This window comes from Pinus tabuliformis, chromosome 6 (genome assembly GCF_031772625.1).
Source record: "Pinus tabuliformis cultivar Carrire ecotype Pingquan chromosome 6, CPIR1, whole genome shotgun sequence".
Classification (NCBI taxonomy): Eukaryota; Viridiplantae; Streptophyta; class Pinopsida; order Pinales; family Pinaceae; genus Pinus; species Pinus tabuliformis.
This window is the reverse complement of record NC_142292.1, coordinates 1409713338-1409732095: the sequence shown is the minus strand read 5'-3', so window position 1 is coordinate 1409732095 and position 18758 is coordinate 1409713338. Positions and strand designations below refer to the sequence as shown.

The following is an 18758-nucleotide window of genomic DNA, read 5'->3' as shown; positions in this document are numbered from 1 at the left end:
AACTTTGTGGAGAAACTAAAACACAGGAGTTCTCCATAACCTAGAAACCATTTTTGAAAATTCCACCTAGAATTATCTCAATTAGATTATTAGCCTATTTTTAATTATTTTCTAAGTCTAAACTTAGGAAAAATGGCTAATTAATCAAAATTAATTCAGATAAGGTGTGAATCATCTAGAAACTCACACAGATCGACAGGGAATTAATTTGGGCCCTTGATTAAGTTTTAATCTTGGTCGTTGGAGGTCCAACAAAGGAATATAGGAAGAATTTGATGGGTAGATGGAGAACACACACAAGAGATCGATTTCCTTGGAGAGTTTGATTTCCAGAGGCAACAACCAGAAGAGTTCGAGCTAGAGAAGGAAACAGAGACACAGAGGGGCAAGGACAGTGAGCCTGGAGGAAGTTTTCCAGATCCGGAGAGTCAACTATAGGAGGGTTGAGTTTCCTCAGTGAGGTCGTGTATTGTTGGCGTAGAAGCTTCAGAGGTAGAGTTCGATTTAGCTAGACAGAGGGTCGATTTAGTTGCTGGAGGTCGGGAATATTTCTGGAAGTTGCTAGTGAGTCACTTTCAGAGGCTGGATTGGGCAAACGACTTGATCAGTTGAAGTTCCAGGCAAAGCGTCTTAGTGCATGGGCATATTTCACCTAGAGGTTGACACAGGGGTTTCGGGGAGCCCATTCAGAGCTGGTTTTGAAGTTGGATTAGTGTCGAGTGAGACAAAATTTGTGTCACTAATTTTTGTGGCCAGTTTTCCTGTAGTGGATTGCTAGTTTTTGCATCTAGATTGTACTCAAAACTCACTGTTGCTTAATAATTAAAACCCTCAGGTGTTGCACTGGTTTTCCCAAGTTGGGTTTTTTCGGGGATTTGTCCAAAAATAAGTGTCAAAATTTTTGTGCGCTAGAATATTTTTCAGTTTCCAGTGCTATTATTTTCGGCAATTTTATTTGTGAAGGCTGCAATCCAAGTCACATGACATGAGGACACGAGATATAGAGAACATGCAAATACGATAATTCGACACGAGACACAGCGTCCCCTGAAACAGGACACGAGGGACATGTTTTATATATATATATATATATATATATATAATACTAAAATATAGTTCCTAATCCATATTACGTTACTGATCTATATTAAGTTACTAAAATATAGTATTAGTTTATTAATTTACTACATCAATGATGTTGATTGCTCATAGTTCAATGTTCATTCTTGAACATGTTATTAACTTATTAAACAGATTGAGAACCAAATCAAGGATCTCAACAGGGGCATCCTGCATATTGCACATGTGACATCAGTCACTGATATTTTCTTTCTCAACAATTCTAGCTCTCTTGTTGACTAGTATATGAATCTGACTTACTCAAGTTGCACATTCTAGAAAATGTGGGCCATTGCAAGACAAACTCAACTAGGCAGAGCCCTATATATTCAAGTAAACTCTATGTAGCCATTAAAATTTGCAATTAAAACAATACAATGGTTATATATGCATGCTTTCTTCATTGGTCAAAATTCAAGATATGCAGGGAATCGAAAAATGCTTTGAAGAGTGGGAATTTGATGGCCTAAGTTATGATATCGAAGTGCCCAGTGTACTAATTGATGCCTTTATCACAAAAGGGATGATTGAAAAGGCAGGCCGCAAAGTCGTTTCTTGAACATGTTTTAGCAGAAGGAGGAAAACCAATTTTCAAAACATTGGAAATGTTTGTGGATGGATATTTAGAGAACAATCAAATGAATTGAGCTATAGAGACCATGAAGAAAGTTATTTCAAAAGTTAGAAATCGTGAATGGCAATTGATACAAATTATATAGATATGGGTGTATGGAATACAAAAAAATGTTGACCTTGCCCCCACACACTCCAAAACAAGAAATTTAAGCTCCAAACCACGTACTTCAAACCATGAACACTATTCTCCAGGACCCAAGTCGATGTGAAGTTGATATCTGGGAATTGCTGAAGGAACTTCCAACACAACACAACAACGACTCCAACGAGCAAACAATGACCAAGTTCCAACATGGCAGCGACTCTAACGAGCAAACAATGACCAAGTTCCAACATGGCAACAACTCCAATGAGCTTTGATGACAAAAAATGATCGAAGAAAACAAAAAAATGAACCATGCGCGGGCTTTATGAGTGACTTTTCGTGGGACACGTGTCCTAAGAGGCAAAAACGTCAGGGCACATTTTTCACCACGTCGAAAATGCGTGTCGCGATTGGAGGACATGATAAAAACCGTTTTGGACACGTTTTAGGTCGTTTTTCATGTCTGACAAGTAAAATATGGGAAACGTGACCCTGAGGGACGTGTCCTGTGACTTAGGTTGCAATGTGATTTACTTGATATTTGTCATAGCAAATAAATTATTAATTAATTAACAACTAGAAGAATTAATTCCAGTTGCTACAATAGGATTTTAGTAGTGAATTTTTCACATGGTATCAGAGCAATTTTGATTAGACGGGGAAGCTCAGAAGCGAAGACAAAAATTCGCTATTTAGAGGGAACAACAGGATGAGTTTCTAGGTATTTCGCTGAGCTTAAGCCAGGGATATCGAATTGCTTAGGGAAGTTCAATTTTTCAGTGCAGGATGGCAGAAAAATTCAGCTTGCTAGTTGAGTGATTCCAACAAGCAGAGGGAGCAACAACAACTCAGGTTTTCACTGAGCAAATTCCTTGTTTGGGTGTAGAGGGTTTTGCAGTTGTTTGCAGTAGCAGAATCGGTGTCGGGTGGAAGAGAAATAGCAGACACAGAGGAAATTTTTTCTCTCAAAGGATCTTGAGTTTTAGAGATCTAATTTTTCTAGTTGCAGATTGGCAGTGGCTGTGAGCAAAGTTTCTCACTCCAAGAGGGAGTGCGTGTAGCAAATCCAATAGTCGAGCAAAGGGAAAGAGGGAGATTTTCGACCAGATTTAGAGATAGCCACAGGAGGGCTTAGAGATCAGTATAGGTTGGAAGGAGCCTCCAACTATGTCATCTGGAAGGCTAGGATGCCCTTCCTTCTAGATGAATATGGCCTGAAAGCCTATGTGGAGAATGTGGTAGCAATACCCTAGGACGTCGATCAGCTCAAGGAGTACAGAAAGGAAATGGCGAAGGCGAAGAGAATGATTTTGGATGGAGTCTGAGATCATCGAATCTCACATGTTGCAGAGAAAGGGATGGCCAAGGAGATGTGGGATGCTTTCTCCGAGCTATTTCAAAGTTCTTTCGAGTGGGTGAAGATGTTTCTCTAGGAGAAGCTGATGAGCATAAGGATGCAGAAAGGGTGAAAGCATAGATGGCTTCCTAACTAGGATTTAGGAAGTCTGAGATTAGCTAGCAGCCATTGGGTAAGCACCCCAACCCACAGAGTGGCACTGAATAGTATCTCAAATGACTGGCAAGTATTTGTCCAAAGTATCTTGGGCAAAGACAAATTGTCGAAGTGGGACAGGATGTGGGCCGAACTGCAATAGGAGGAGTTAAGGCAGGCTCTGGTAAAGAGTACCATGAGTGACAACAGAAGCAAGGGTGTAAAGGGTGAGAAGGAAGAGGAGAATGTGGCCCTAGCAGCATCTAATGGTACCAATTAGGAGCAAGGGATTAAGAAGAAGAAGGATGTTTCAAAGGTCAAGTGCTTCAAGTGTGGCTAGTTTGGCCACTACAGTATGCAGTGTCCACTCAAGAAGAAGGACAAGTAGGAGAAGCAGGACCAGGCAGCAGTGTCCACAGAGATCGACAAGTTGTCCTCTAGGCTGGAGGAAGATTTCGCAATGTTTGCAACTATACATCCACGAGAGAGGTGGGGCAATCTAGAGCTATAGTCCCATAGCAGCGCATACATGGGCAAGGTCCATTGAGGTGTCCTCATGGATCATTACCTTACTATCAGGGCCCACAACATTCAGTAGCATGATGGATCAGTGTTAGTGATGTAGTCATATTCCAGAGTCACAGTTGCAGACTAGTGGCAGTCAAGTGTTGAGGAGCGCAGTGCAGTGTTGGCAGCAGAGCAAATGGCTCAGTAGCAAATTTAGTAGCAACGCAGGTTCCCAGTGGACAGTGCAGAGGCTAGTCGCAATCAAGACTCAGGAGACAGATGCATCATACTGAACACAATGATTCAGTATTCATGATGCTTCTCAATTGTAGTGGTCCCAGTTGCAGCAACAATAGATGAGAGGGAGTTGTAGTGCAGATGTAGAGTTGGCAGCAGTTTAGAAGTGTCAACAACAGTACAAATGCAACATCAGAGTTGCACAGTAGATGGTGGGAAATGGTAGGCATGGGCAGACATCAACAATGTGACAGAGGGTGGTACAGAGACAGGGTGTTGTGACAGAATCTGAACACTAGAGAGAACACCTTCCTCACTAAGAGGGAGTGTTAGTTTTTTAGCATCAGAGGTGTACTAGTCTCGAAACTTTGTGGAGAGGCTAAAACACAGGAGTTCTCCATAACCCAGAAATTGCTTCTGGAAATTCCACCTAGAAGTGTCTCAATTAGGTTATTAGCTTATTTTTAATTATTTCCTAAGTCTAAACTTAGGAAAAGTGGCTAATTAATCAAAATTTAACTGAGATAAGGTGTGAATCGTCTAGAAACTCACAAGGATTGACAGGGAATTAATCTGGGCCCTTGATTAAGTTTTAATCTTAGCCGTTGGAGGTCCAACAGAGGATTATAAGAAGAATTCGATGGGTAGATGGAGAACGCACACAAGAGATTGATTTCCTTGGAGAGTTCAATTTTCCAGAGGCAGCAGCAAGAAGAGATCGAGCTAGAGAAGAAAGCAGAGACAGAGGGGCAGGGACAGTGGGTCCAGAGGAAGTTTTCCATATCCAAAAATTAATGACAAGAGAGTTGAATTTCCTAAGTGAGGTTGCGCAGTGCTGGTGTAGAAGCTTCAGAAGCAGAGTTCGATTTAGCCAGACAGAGGGTCGATTTAGTCACTGGGATGATTTCTGGAAGGTGTCAGCGAGTCATTCTCAGAGGCTGGATTGGGTAGACGGCTAGATCAGTTGCAGTTCCTGGCAAAGTGTCCTAGTGCTTGTGCAGATTTGACTCAGAGGCAGACGCAGGCAGGGGTTTCGTGGAGTCCATTCAGAGCTAGTTTCAAAGTTGGATTAGTGTCGAGAGAGACAAAATTTGTCTCACTAATTTTTGTAGCCAGTTTTCCTATAGTGGATTGTCAGTTTGTGCATCTTGAGTGTGCTCAGAATTCACTATTGCTTAATAATTAAAACCCTCAACTGCTGCACCAGTTTTCCCAAGTTGGGTTTTTCTGGGGACATTTGTCCAAAAATAAGTGTCAAAATTTTTATGTTTGTGTGCTAGAATATTTTTCAGTTTCTAGTGCTATTATTTTCTGCAATTTTATTTGTGAAGGTTGCAGTGTGATTTATTCAACATTTTTTTGTAACAAATAAATTGTTAATTAATTAAAAATTAGAAGAATTAATTCCACTTGTTGCAATAGGATTTCAGTTGTGAAATTTTCACATCTTATAACCTCGCTACAATTTGACTACAACCTCGCTCCAGCATGATCATGAACTCGCCCTTATGGCATCTCTGTAATCCAGTGGTCTCGTTCTTGCTTCGACTGGTATGCATTATAGTGATCTCTTGTTGACATGACCTCACATATGCTACAAGTCTACTCTCTTGCTCCATGATTTCTTTTTCATCACTACAGGACTCTTGTTACAGCACCATACTTTCACACTTATTCTTTAGGACTATACTCTTCTAAGAATTCACTCTCGCTCATCTTCTCATGACTACTCTCGCATTATGGTTCACTATCTATCTTTATGTGGTATGCTATCTATCACAAATGTGATTCACATATGTCTATAGTCTGTTGTTATACTCCTGGGGTTCGCATTATTCTTATTAACTTTTCAATGGTTCAATTATGTTCCAATGGCTTGCATTCTTGCTGGACTAGCATCACATAATTACAACAATGACATCTGATTTACCCCTGTACAGTGACATACATCACAGCGACATACAATATATTCATTTATATTTCATTACAGTGGTGCAGCATGGTATCTTTGTAGGGGGCTTTGCTTGAAAAATCCCTTCCATTTTGTTGGTCTAGACGACTGCCCTGCCATGGTCTCCTCCATCATACTTTAGTAATTCCTTCTTAATTCGTTGATGATTTCTGTTTGAAATTCTTGTGTGATACTGAAAAAATTACTTAGGTGCTTCTTGATGGTCTTGTTCGCTTGTATGTGATTGTGGACTTTGTGTCAGTTTCAGGTAGGTTAAGGGTTCTACGGTTAATGCATCTACCCTTTCGGTTGACTTCATCTCTATATCTTACTCTGTTGACTTCATCTCTTTATCGATTGACTTCGGCTTGTAATTCGTCGTTATTAATCATCTTGAGGTTGGCCCTTTTAAAAAATATTTATTTGATCATTATTATTACTATTTTTTTCTATAAACTAACTCTATAATTATTTAAAGTTTTTAATAATTATATGGTAATTTTCCTTTAACTTTTACCCAAAAAAAAGCCCTTTAACCATACGGATGTGACCCTTCCAACACATTTCTTATAATGGGTTCTAATTGGTTGAAGGGAGGAGTTCTTTCATTGTTTTCTTGCTGGCTTAGTGTAAAAATATGCAATATGTATTCAACTAAACCAGCCTACAAGTACAATAAAATTTGATGAAATTTGTCAGATAAATAAAAGAAATTAATGTACTTGGAATATACTAACTAGAAAGAAAATTTATTTTATGATACGGTATTGGTTAGGGAAGTTGTTGAACAATAATGCTTGCTGTCCTGTTTTACAGGGCTGCAAGATTGCAAGTGGAATACTAACAACAAACCAAGACACTCAAAACTTTGTTAAGTATGTGATATAAATTGTCAATTTTGATGTACTAAAAATATCCTAACCAATTATCTAAGTGTTTCTAGGAGTGAAAACTTAATTAGGGGGGTTCCTTTGTAAAAATAGTAAATACTTGCTGTTTTGTTTTCAACAGGTTTGAAATCAACAAGTAAACCCCTTGATAAGCCAGCCAAAAGTGTTGGAACATTTTTAAATCTTAGATCTAAGGTGGGGAGGTTAAAAACTTAAAAGACTAAAGTGGGGTCAAGTTCAACCACCTTTAACCCTTGGACCTGCTGCAAAATTGGATTTCCAACAAGTTGGAAATTCTCTTTTGGAGGTCTTGGCATCAAAACCCCTTGGGTAAATACCAATAAAATTATTCCGGTGACTAATATAACTTTTAAGGGGCTGAAAAATGTTTCTATAAGTTTCAGATGTAATAATAAAGTGATTAAAATAAACCTGAGCTAATACAAGGCAAAGATAAAGTATTTACTTGATGTATGAAGCTTTATTGAGTACCTTTTTGGTGAAATTTGCAATCTGAAAATTTATGACAACGCTGTATACTTGCTGATCTGCACACAAAAACTAGATATACCTGTGTAAAATATATCTATCCCCTGGTTAAAATTTAAATTTAGGCTCTTTTCTCCAAGGGTTTTACTAGTTAGTTATATTTTTACTAAGGGATAGATATATTTACCTTTCTTGAGTTATTCTTCAAGTTTTTTTCTTTCTCTTAAATTTAGACTTGAAGAATAACTGCTTATCTGGACCACCTTGCATTGGGAAGTGCGAAAATGTTGCTGATAGTAAGACTGCCATTTCTTAGGAACATTCGATAGATATGACACTCTACCTAAAGAGTCGATAGACTCGCAACTATGCGGAAAGAAATAGGTGCACCTAACGTGGGTTGGATTGACCCCTACACTGGTGGTCACCCTTACAACACGGCTCCCATAAAGCCATGAGTCCACATGTAAGCTCTTCAAAGGACCTCCAATCCTATACAGGATGATAGTAACCTGAAATGAACCCAAAGGGACTGGCCATAGTCTGACCAAAACAAGACTGACCCAATATGACACAAGGTCTAGGATGCCTACAGGGCCTCACATGGTTATTACATGGCTTTTGACTTTGTGACCTTGGGCTTACAGTGGTGTTTAAAATGCTGCAATAAATGTATAGGTACCCCTGCTGTAAGAGGGGTAACTTTTCCCAAAAATAGTAAGTTTTAAAAATTAGAAACTTTCCAAAAATAACAAATTCAAAAATTTAAAGAATACTGCTTTTGGTGAACCCCCAGATCTGTATTCAAACCTGCGATCAATTGCTAAAAATAATAAGTTTCTAACAATATGTTCTTAAATATCCAATTTCAAAATCAGAGGGTACGGATTTGATTCAATCACTCACACATGCATGATCCAGGTGTTACATGTAACATGCATGCATGGGAATCCTTCCAAAACTAGAAGTCTGGATTGGATTCTGAGCTGAAGCATAGAATATGGTGTTTCCCATGTCACTCTGAAAATCTCTGAAAATAGAACTTGGCCTGATCACAAACATTGGAACCAAAAGATGTACTTACGAATGTGCTGAAACTGGACACTAATATGCGTAGGGAAAATTCAATGTTAATGGTTACGTGGTTAGTCTGTAGTTAGCTTAGGGTTTTCTTTCTCTTCATTTTCTATATTTTTTGAATCAAACAGACACTTAAAACTTAAAAGGCACCAGTTTTGACAGGGGATGTGCAGAAGTCCCTAGGATGGCTGAGGGATGTCTTGCTGCCCCTTGTGCCTGTGAACCTGGGTTGATGCTAGATGTGTTGTGAGGAATTACTTTGATTTGACCTCATGTTATGTTGTTTGCTCCCTATTTTTGTTATTGTCATGGCCTTCTGTGGGTGTAGTCATTGATTTGTTGATATGCATATTTAATTCATTTGAGTGTTTTCCCTACCTCGGTGTATGTAACTTTTTTAGATCTTTGTAGATTGTTAGCTTCATTGTTTATTAGATCTCCCTTTGCTGTGGTATCTTTCTCTCCCAGCATTAATATACTATGAGTTAAGTATCTTGCACAAGGAGGTTCTTGGAATTTGTGACATTGCATAGTTGTTTAACTGCTGTTCCCTAGTATGAAGCTTGGTATCCTCCACATATAAATGGGAGCCCTTCAAAATTTGAATAATTATTACAGTGTGGGATTAACTATACTTTTGGTGATCAGCGGTTGGGCCTCCTGTGCAAACGTTACTGCTATTAATGTGAATGCTACTACTACTTTTGGTGCTCTTCTTATAATGTGTAATTGCTATCACATGCACCTATGCCCTTTCTGTCTTAATTCATCCCAAACCTCCAACCTTTGTCTATTCTATGATCAACAAATTTTAAAAAGTCCATGTCGATCAACAGTGTTCTTCTTATTGATTTGTAAGTTTATAAATATTGTCTTGTGAAAGAACTCGAAAAATACTTTGGTTTATTTGTAAATATTGTCTTGTGAAAGAACTCAAAAAACACTTCGGTTCATGCACTGATTCTTCTGTAACAAGTTGTATTAAATTTAGCTTTTGATTCTTTGTAGAAAATTTTGTGATTGTAGCCTTCCTTTCCTTTCATTATTATAGGACAAAAGAAAAATGAATTTAGATTTACACAATATGTAACATGCAGGAATGTAGATGAACTCAGAAAGGACGCTGTTGATGCTATCTGTGCATTAGCACAAGCATTGGGTGATGACTTTACCATTTTTGTTCCATCCACTCGGAAAATTCTGCTGCGGCATCGATTGCAGGTTTGGTGTATCTTGTTGAAGCACATGAAATGATAACATTTATGATGAAGTCATATATAGATTTAGAACACCATCTTTCAGATTATTCAGTATGTTTATTGAGCTAGGGTACCTCCTATTTCCATTGCCTTGTTACCAGCATAAAGATTTTGATGATATTGAAGCTTGCCTACTTAGACGGGAACCACTTATTTTGGAGATAGGCGGTGTTCAGAAAGTGGCACACCAGCTACCTGGTGATGTCATCAGTGATCCATTGAACGATATGGAAAATGACCTTCATGATGAAGGGGTTGAGATTCAAAGGCAGGCAAAAAACTATAAGGTAGTTCTTCATTCTGTCTTTTGATTGTCTCCCAATCTATCTTAATTTCCTAGAACAGAATAGGGATCTAAATTCTGACCTGTTGAGCATCAGGTTCAGGATTATGTATCTACAGAATACATACCATTGTCCTTGGAATACCAGCACTCTGTGGTGTTTTGTTAATATTGCTTCTCTTTCTTACATTTTTGTGTAGTGTATGGTAAGGTTTGGATTATTCCGACAGCAGAGTTTTAAATTTTGTGTTTATAATTTAACATTCTTGAGTTGCTTCTTCACATTGGAGAGATCTACGAGCTGTTATGTTCTTTTCTTTGCATCTTTGAGTGCTGGAGTGGTGTAAGATAGAATACTGACACCTTTATTCTTTGCTTTCTAATATTTCTCTTGTTTCCCATGACTTGTCTCATCTGCATACTTCAGTGCATGAAAGTAATTATCTTTATTTTAGTATTACTGATTTGTACAGGTTCATCCTTATCCAAAATTAAAACTCCATGGTGTTTGCACTTTTCAGCTCATAGTTAACATATTTTCATGTCTTGCCAATTGATTGAAAGAGGTGAAATTTGAGAACAGATCTGTTTCAGCTTGATAACTGCTATTCTCTGTCCTCCCCTGTTGCTAATCCAGTGTCCCTTGTTTAGTGTAGCCCACTACCTCTGGAGTATTTAAAGGTTGACCAGATATAACCTTTTTTCCTGGTTGTTGTGAGCAATGTTGCAGGAACCATAACCCCCCCCCCCCCCAAAGCATCAGGAGGCAGAATCATGTCTCGTACAGATCCGCCACCGATCCTACGACAGAACCACAGATCCGAAAATCGGATCTGAGGGGGCCCGATCCACTAATCGGCTACGGATCCATGGAGGTTCGGGCGTGTATCTGCCGCAGATCGCGAGTGGATCCGAGAGAAGGTGGATTGTTCACACGGTTCTGCGGGGCTTTTTTTGTTTTTTGTTTTATCGAACTGTTATGTGAGGAACCATGCTTTCCGAATCCTCCCAAGGTGCTCCTTGATGCTCCCTAGATGCTCCCTAATGGTAATGTTTGTGGATCGACTGCAGATCCATGGGGGTTTGGGTGTGTATCCGCTGCGGATCACGAGCAGATCCAAGAGAAGGTGGACGGTTCACAGTGCACACGGTTCCGCGAAGCTTCTTATTTTTTATTTTTTGGAAATTTGGAACTGTTATGTGAGGAACTATGCTTTCTGAATACTCCCAATGTGCCCCTTGATGCTCCCTAGACGCTTCCGAGATGCTCTCTAATGGTAATGTTAAATTCTTAAAAGTAAAAGTGATATTCTCCTTTATTTTCCATTTTCATCCTTTTACTTAAATTTTTAACATTACCATGAAATGAATTAGGATGTTTGAGAGTGGTTCCAACCTCATCAGACTTCATATGGAGATAATAGAATTTCATATCCCATTCAAAATTCAACAGACTTAACAATTTTCAGGATCAATGGGATTGTGGCATTTCATTGGATTATATCATGTATGAGGGCATGTGATTGGCATTTAATCAAGAGCACCGAGCCCTATATGTACCCTAGTGTTGGTGTTGTTGATTGTTGAACTCCTTTGTCATGGACTTAGTAAAAATGTACCCTTCACTCAAGTCAAAATCATTGATCAGGCATGTTAAGCTTTCTCTACCATATTATAAGGCTTGGATTAGGCCGTATGATGAAAATTTGGCAATGTTGACTAATATCCCTAGAGAATCGAAGTAGAGGCAAAGGATAGACAAGAGAAGAGGAATCTAGATTCTAGATAGTTGATTCTTGAATAATTAATCATTGATGTACAATGGATGCCATATCTATCTTGATTTATGAAAAAATATGCATGTTTTCATGTCTTCTACAACTAATTTGGTATTTTGGATGCTTATTTAATATAATTGCAAAAAAATATAAACACACACACACACACACACATATATATATATAGTAGACGCTTTGCTTCCTAGATTTTTGGGAAATGACGCTTTCGCGGATCCGCTTCCAAAAAAGTTAAAAATGTACCCCCTTCGTCCCCACTTCGTGCAACATTGGTTGTGAGAGACCTCTAACTGCAACTATACTTGCACACAAGAACTCAAGGACAAACATTAACAAACCATGATATCCTAGCATACAGAAATGTGTCCATATTAGAGAAAAGTAAATAAATATTCAATACATTGATGATAGGTTGATTGCACGATTGTGGATAGATATCCTCTAGGCGTATAGATAATTTATCCATGCCCCTTGGCATGAGTCACAACCATTTTATACAGTTATTATATGTGACAATGGAGAGTTAATATAAATGATATAACAAGCATTTTGTTATATTAAATACATATTAAATAATTTAAATTATAAACATGTGGGTTATAGGTAATTTACTAATTTAGAATATAAAAACTCCCTTTAAAATGCTGTGACCTCAGACCAACAGATAAGTGCCAGTAATATGATCTTTGCAGCATTCAAATGCCACATTTCTTCATCACTGATTCATCCAGATTGGTCCTTATGCATTCTTGACACTGTTAGTACCTTGGCACACTGTTTGCATCTGTTGTGATCACTCGTATATCCATCATTGTGCCTCTGGTCTTATAAAAAATGACAGTTTCAAAATATATGATGCTGGATTTTCCTGTTCTTCCTTTGGTTTTGATAATTGCCGGCATTCATAGGAATATAAAATGCCTTTGTGGCAGAGCCTTAATTAAATTTATGTCGTGACTTTTGTCTTGTAAGTTGTCAATCTTGTCTTCAAATTTCTCTTGCTTAAGAGGATCTTGAATAATGTACATTCCGAAATTTGTGGATGTTATTCTCTCCTTACACTTAGTTGTATTTGCTTTTGCCTTTAGTGAAGAATCCTTTTTAGTAATTCCTTGTAAGAGATTTAATTCATTTTCCTGTACAATAATATCATAAGTTTCCTTTGCATTTCCAAGGAAAAATGATCTAATGATTCCAGCTATTTAGATTCGATAATAATATCAGAATCATCAATAGACGCAACATATAATTTTGAATGGAAAACTGTAGTTATGTCTGTCAGTGGGTACTGTGTTATGTGGGCATGTGAGCTGACCAATAGATATGTATGTATATGTATATATTTATGTAATTTTTTTACAAATAAGTTAATAACACATTATATTTCAAGAGAGAAAAGAATGAGACACATAAATGACATTTTAGAAGATAAACCCAGTCTATATTAACCCTCGGAGATGGTTACATGATGCAAAATCCAAAATCATCCGTTATAGATGAGGCTATACATCCAAAATCAGACTTTATACGTGGCTATATGTGCTGAAAATGAAATAAAATATGAGTCAAAGGCAAGTACAATTACATGTCTTAATAATTCTCATCCTCATTAACAAAAAAGAGCAAGGTGCTTGTTCAATAGAACTAGACCGTGAATTGGTTAGAGATAAATTAATTTGTGGAGTGATTAGAGATAAATTTTAATGGAGATAAATTTTTTGGGGGGCCATAGAAGGGCCCTAGACTAATGTTGCGAAAATCACGATTTTTTCGCATGGGCAATTAAATTCGCTGATTATATTGCGAAAATCGCTCGGCAGCGGACGACGACTTTTTTAAAGATTTTTTTTGGTTTTTCGTCATTCAGTTTGCAAATAGAGGGCAAGGGTGAGAGCTAAGGAGAGGAAAAAAGTGAAGGAATTTAGCATCCCAAACAAAAAAAATTCGAGTTTGGACCAAGTTTCTTCAGCGGGGCATGGTTTTTAGGTATGGGCATCAAATCTGGCTCTATTTTTTTGATTTTTTTCTTGGGTTTCTGTCACCCAATATATTTTCCATGTTTTTTGTTTGGATTTGAGTGTGTTTTTTCTTGTCATTTTTGTTGAATTTAGTGGAGAGGGTTTTTTGGGTCAAAAATTCAAAATCTTGATTGTTAGTTTTATTTGTTTAAGTTCTTGTGCCCTAGTTTTTTTCCATGATTTTTGCTTGGGTTTGAATGTGTATTTTTTGCCATTATTGTTGCATTGAGTTGAAGGTTTTTTTTGGTATGTTAAAATTTTAATTTCTTTTGTTTAACTTGCACTTTTTCTTGTGCCCTAGCTTCAAACTTCAATCTTACATTAAAACTCAATAGTTCAACAAAGTTAGAAACATGCTAAGGAAATTGGACCCTATGTGGGAATTTGGTGAACTTGATTTGGGGGGGGGCTTTTCTAGATCAAATTTAACTTGCAAGTTATGTGGGCACCATATGACAGGGGGAGTATACAGATTGAAATACCACCTTGCACAAATTATTGAACATGAAGTAGGACTTTGCACAAAAATAAATCCAGAAATCATTTGTAGAGCTCTCAAATCATTGGAAGAAATAAAGACAACCAAACTGACCAAGGCAACTCTGAAGAGTCAAATTGTAGGGGGTGGAGTGGTGGGACTTGGTGGTGATCGTGAGAGTGGTATTGGTTCTTCTTCAACATCAATTTCTACAGTCAGCCGCATCATTTTTTGTTCCTAGAACCACACCTGGTGCATAACCATCTATCACATGCTCTTAAAAAAGGGGAGAAGGAAGAAGCTGACAAGCTATTGGGCAAGTGTCTTCTTTGGAGTGATGTTCCTTTCAACATTGCTAGGAACAATACATTTTTCTAGCTCACGATTGATGCTATTGCTATTGTTGGGCTGGGGTACAAAGACCCTTCCTATGATGACTTTAGAGGGTGTATTCTTTAGAATGAAAAGGCCGATTGCACTAAGATATTGGAGGAGTTTAGGGGTTTGTGGGCACAGACAGGTTGCACTGTGATGTCAGATGGTTGGACCGATCAAAAGGGTAGAACCCTTATTAACTTCTTGGTTAATTGTCCCAAGGGGGCAATGTTTATGAAATCTGTTGATGCATTTGCACATATCAAAGGTGCACGGTTATTATGTGATTTTTTGGACGTGTTCATTCAAGAGGTGGGTCATAACATGTTGTCCAAGTCATAACGGACAATGCTGCAAATTATGTTGCTGTTGGTAGGATGCTTATGGAGAGCCATCGTAACTTATTTTGGACACCTTGTGCTGCACATTGCATTGACTTTATGTTGGAGGACATAGGAAAAATTCCTTATTTTAAGGATGTTGTTGAATCATCAAAAAACATTATAAAATTTATATACAATCATGCATCTGTGTTTCATTTGATGAGAACATTCACCAACAACAAGGGGAGAGAGAAGAAAAATAAGTGTCAAAATTAGGGTTTCTACAATTTCAAAAGTAATTATATTTCTAGATACCCTTCGTTGAGGATGTGCGATACAAATTTGGCAGTTCCCTAAGAACATGAAATGTTAGGTCAAAATTATGGTTTCAACATTTCAAGATTTGATTATAGATTTGGGTAGGTTTTTGGTTAACAACATGGGGTCAAATTTTAAGTCATTCTAAGAAAGTCAATATTTTGGTCAAAATTAGGCTTTCAACCAAATCTAAAAATTGCAACTACCATGGGGGGACTCTTCTAGGAGTAAAGTTGGGTCTCAATGTTCAAAAGATTCCAACAGTGTTGCAAAAATCGCGATTTTTTCCGCATGGCGATTTAATCGGTGATTTTTTCCAAAATGAAAAAATCGCGATAAGATTGTAAAAATTGCCAAAAAATCCATTTTTCCAGCTCGCGATTGATGCTATTGCTATTGTTGGCTCGGGGTATAAAGCCCATTCCTATGATTACTTTAGAGGGCATATTCTTCAGAAAGAAAAGGCCGATTGCACTAAGAGAAGAATTTCATGTTCTGTTATGCACGATTATTATGTGATTTGTTGGATGTGTTCATTCAGGGGGTGGGTCCACAATATGTTGTTCAAGGCATAACGGACAATGCTGCAAATTATGTTGCTGCTAGCAAGATGCTCATGGAGAGACATCCTAACTTATTTTGGACACCTTTTGTTGCACACTGCATTGACTTGATGTTGGAGGACATAGGAAAAATTCCTATGTTAAGGATATTGTTGAATCATCAAAAAACATTACAAAATTTATATACAATCATGCATCTGTGTTTCATTTGATGAGAACATTCACCAACAACAAGGGGATAGAGAAAAGAAAAAGAAGTGTCAAAATTAGGGTTTCTACAATTTCAAAAGTAATTATGTTTCTAGATACCCTTCATTGAGGATGTGCAATACAAATTTGGCAATTCCCTAAGACCATGAAATGTTAGGTCAAAATTATGGTTTCAACATTTCAAGATTTGATCATAGATTTGGGTAGGCTTTTTGGTGAACAACATGGGGTCTACTTTTAATTTTTAGGTCATTCTAAGAAAGTCAACTTTTTGGTCAAAATTAGGTTTTCAACCAAATCTAAAAATTGCAACTACCATGGGGGGACTCTTTTAGGAGTGACGCTGGGTCTCAATGTTCAAAAGATTCCAACAATGTTGCGAAAATCACGATTTTTTCCTCATGGCGATTTAATTAACCAATCTAATCGGTGATTTTTTCCAAAATGAAAAAGTCACGATAAAATCATAAAAATCGCCAAAAAATTGTGAAAAAATTGCCAATATGTTTTCCAAAATGAAAAAACCGCGATAAAATCATTAAAATTTCCTGAATATCATCAAATTTGTCAAAAAATTGTGGATGCTTTAGATATTAAAAAAATGGAAAAAATGGATTTTTTTAATGTTTCCAATGTTTTCCCGATTTTTACCTTTTTTTACCTTTTTTTACGATTTTTTCCTTTTTTTGGACCCTTGCCAATTTTATCCTGATTGCTATTTTCGCAACATTGGATTCTAACAACTTTGATATTTTTCAGGACAATATATTTTCACAATGGCGATAAGAACAATAGTCTAGTTCTTACATGAATTTTTTCATAATGATGATTGAAATTAGAGATATGATTGTTAGGATATTTTGTCCAGATGACTAGCGCGGTCTAGTTGAGAGATTCCTTGGAATAAAGTTACTTCTTTCACAAGTCACTGACATGTGTGAGATATTTGTAGACAAACAACCTATTTTTGTATTTGGCTTGGTGTGCACTTCAAGTCTATTTTTAATATAACTTGACTTACACCAGAAGTAAACTTTTTGTTGAGTTGATTGTTGACCAAGAAATTTTATTTAAGATCAAAGGGCACATTGTTAGAGGAGGTGTCATTACCTCTTGTTTTGGGCCTCACATGGTCTATTCTCGACTCTACGAGGAGTGCACCCTCCCCAAGGAGTCTTTTAATTGGACTTCACTAGCTACTAGTACTTCAGTTCACCTCAGTTTGATGTTTAGTTCATTCCACTTGACTTCAAAGTGCTTCACTTCAATTTAGATATGTTGACTTTCAATGCATGCACATGCTATTTTTGGAGTAGCATGGCCTTTAAATATAATCTATTCAAGAAAGGAGGGCTACTTTTTGTTCCAAATCTTAGCATCATCACATTCTGAGAAAGGTTTGTGAAGAGCAGGTCATTAAAGAATACCATTCCAAAATGTTGGAATCCTAAAAAATATTATGTTAGTTGACTTCTAGAGGGGTTTTGAACTTCTAGTTTCTTCATATGAGGTAAAGACATTATAAATTTTTTTAAGTAGAAGGGTAAAAAGACAAATATAAAGGAAAGTGCAAAATTGTAAGAATACCACATTATCATTATGGTTTTTATTCAAAGTTGGCTTGTGTGTCAAGAAAGTATTAATTTAGGATTTGAAGAAGTGCAACCTACTTGAAGGATATTCAATTTGGATTTTCCACTTGTGCATGAGAACTATGATCAAGGAGAATGGCACTCCACTTATGCTATTTCAATTGCTTGTTCCAAATCTAAAAGGAAATCCTACTACTTGGCCTTTTCTTATAGATGCATGAACTATTTTCAAGACTACATGAGTGCTCCACTTGAGCAATTCTTGTTAGTTTTTGTAGCGTCAAATGGTGTTCTAGTCTCAACAGTTGTCAAAGAGGCTAAGAAACGGTAGGACTCCAAAACCCATAGAAGGTTTAAGGAAAATCCACTTAGATATGCTTTAATTAAGTTAATTATTCAATAATTAAAATTTTCCCAAGTCTAACTTAGGGAAAATGATTACTTAACAATAATTAATTAAGGTGAGATTTGTCTAGAAACTCACATAGATCGACTAGGAAATAATCTCAGCCATTGATTAAGTTTTAATATTGGCCATTGGAGTCCCACAATGAGATTATAAAAAGAAGTCGATGGGTAGATGGAGGAACACACCTGAGATCGATTTCCTTAGGCAGTTAGATTTTCCAGAGAGCAATAACATTCTGCCAAAAGAGTTCGAGCCAGAGAGGGGACACAAAGACAGAGTCCGAAGGAAGTCTTCCAATTCCGGAGAGTCAGCAATAGAAGGGCCGTATTTCCTAGAGAAGTTGCGCAGAGCCAACGCAAATAGCTTCATAGGGAGATCGATTTTGCTGAAGGGAAGGGTGGTTCAGTTGCAGTTGGTCTGGAAATTCTCTAAGAGGCCAAGTGAATTCCTTCCAGAGGCAGAGTCAACTAGGGCTTCACTTTTCCAACAGTTTCGCGGCTTAGCGAGTTAGAGCCTGCACAAACATTGCGCAGAGGCTGTACGACTAGCTAGCTTTGCTAGTTGTTGGAGCTGGTTCAGGCGTGGTGTTGAGGTATTTGCCTCACAGATATTTTGGGCAGTTTATTTTGCTTATTGGGTTGCTAGTTG

At 37.5% G+C, this 18758-nt stretch overlaps 1 protein-coding gene across 15 annotated transcripts in view; it reads left to right on the top strand.

Moving 5' to 3' along the window:
* The window catches only part of LOC149263928 (serine/threonine-protein kinase TOR-like), a 489849-nt gene that overhangs the window by 153971 nt on the left and 317120 nt on the right, over positions 1 to 18758 (top strand). For all 15 annotated transcript variants that reach the window (XM_089426946.1, XM_089426940.1, XM_089426951.1 and 12 more), the window contains exons 25-26: positions 9584 to 9707; positions 9847 to 10032. In XM_089426946.1, coding sequence (XP_089283072.1) covers positions 9584 to 9707; positions 9847 to 10032 — 310 coding nt within the window. The remainder of the gene's footprint in view (positions 1 to 9583; positions 9708 to 9846; positions 10033 to 18758) is intronic.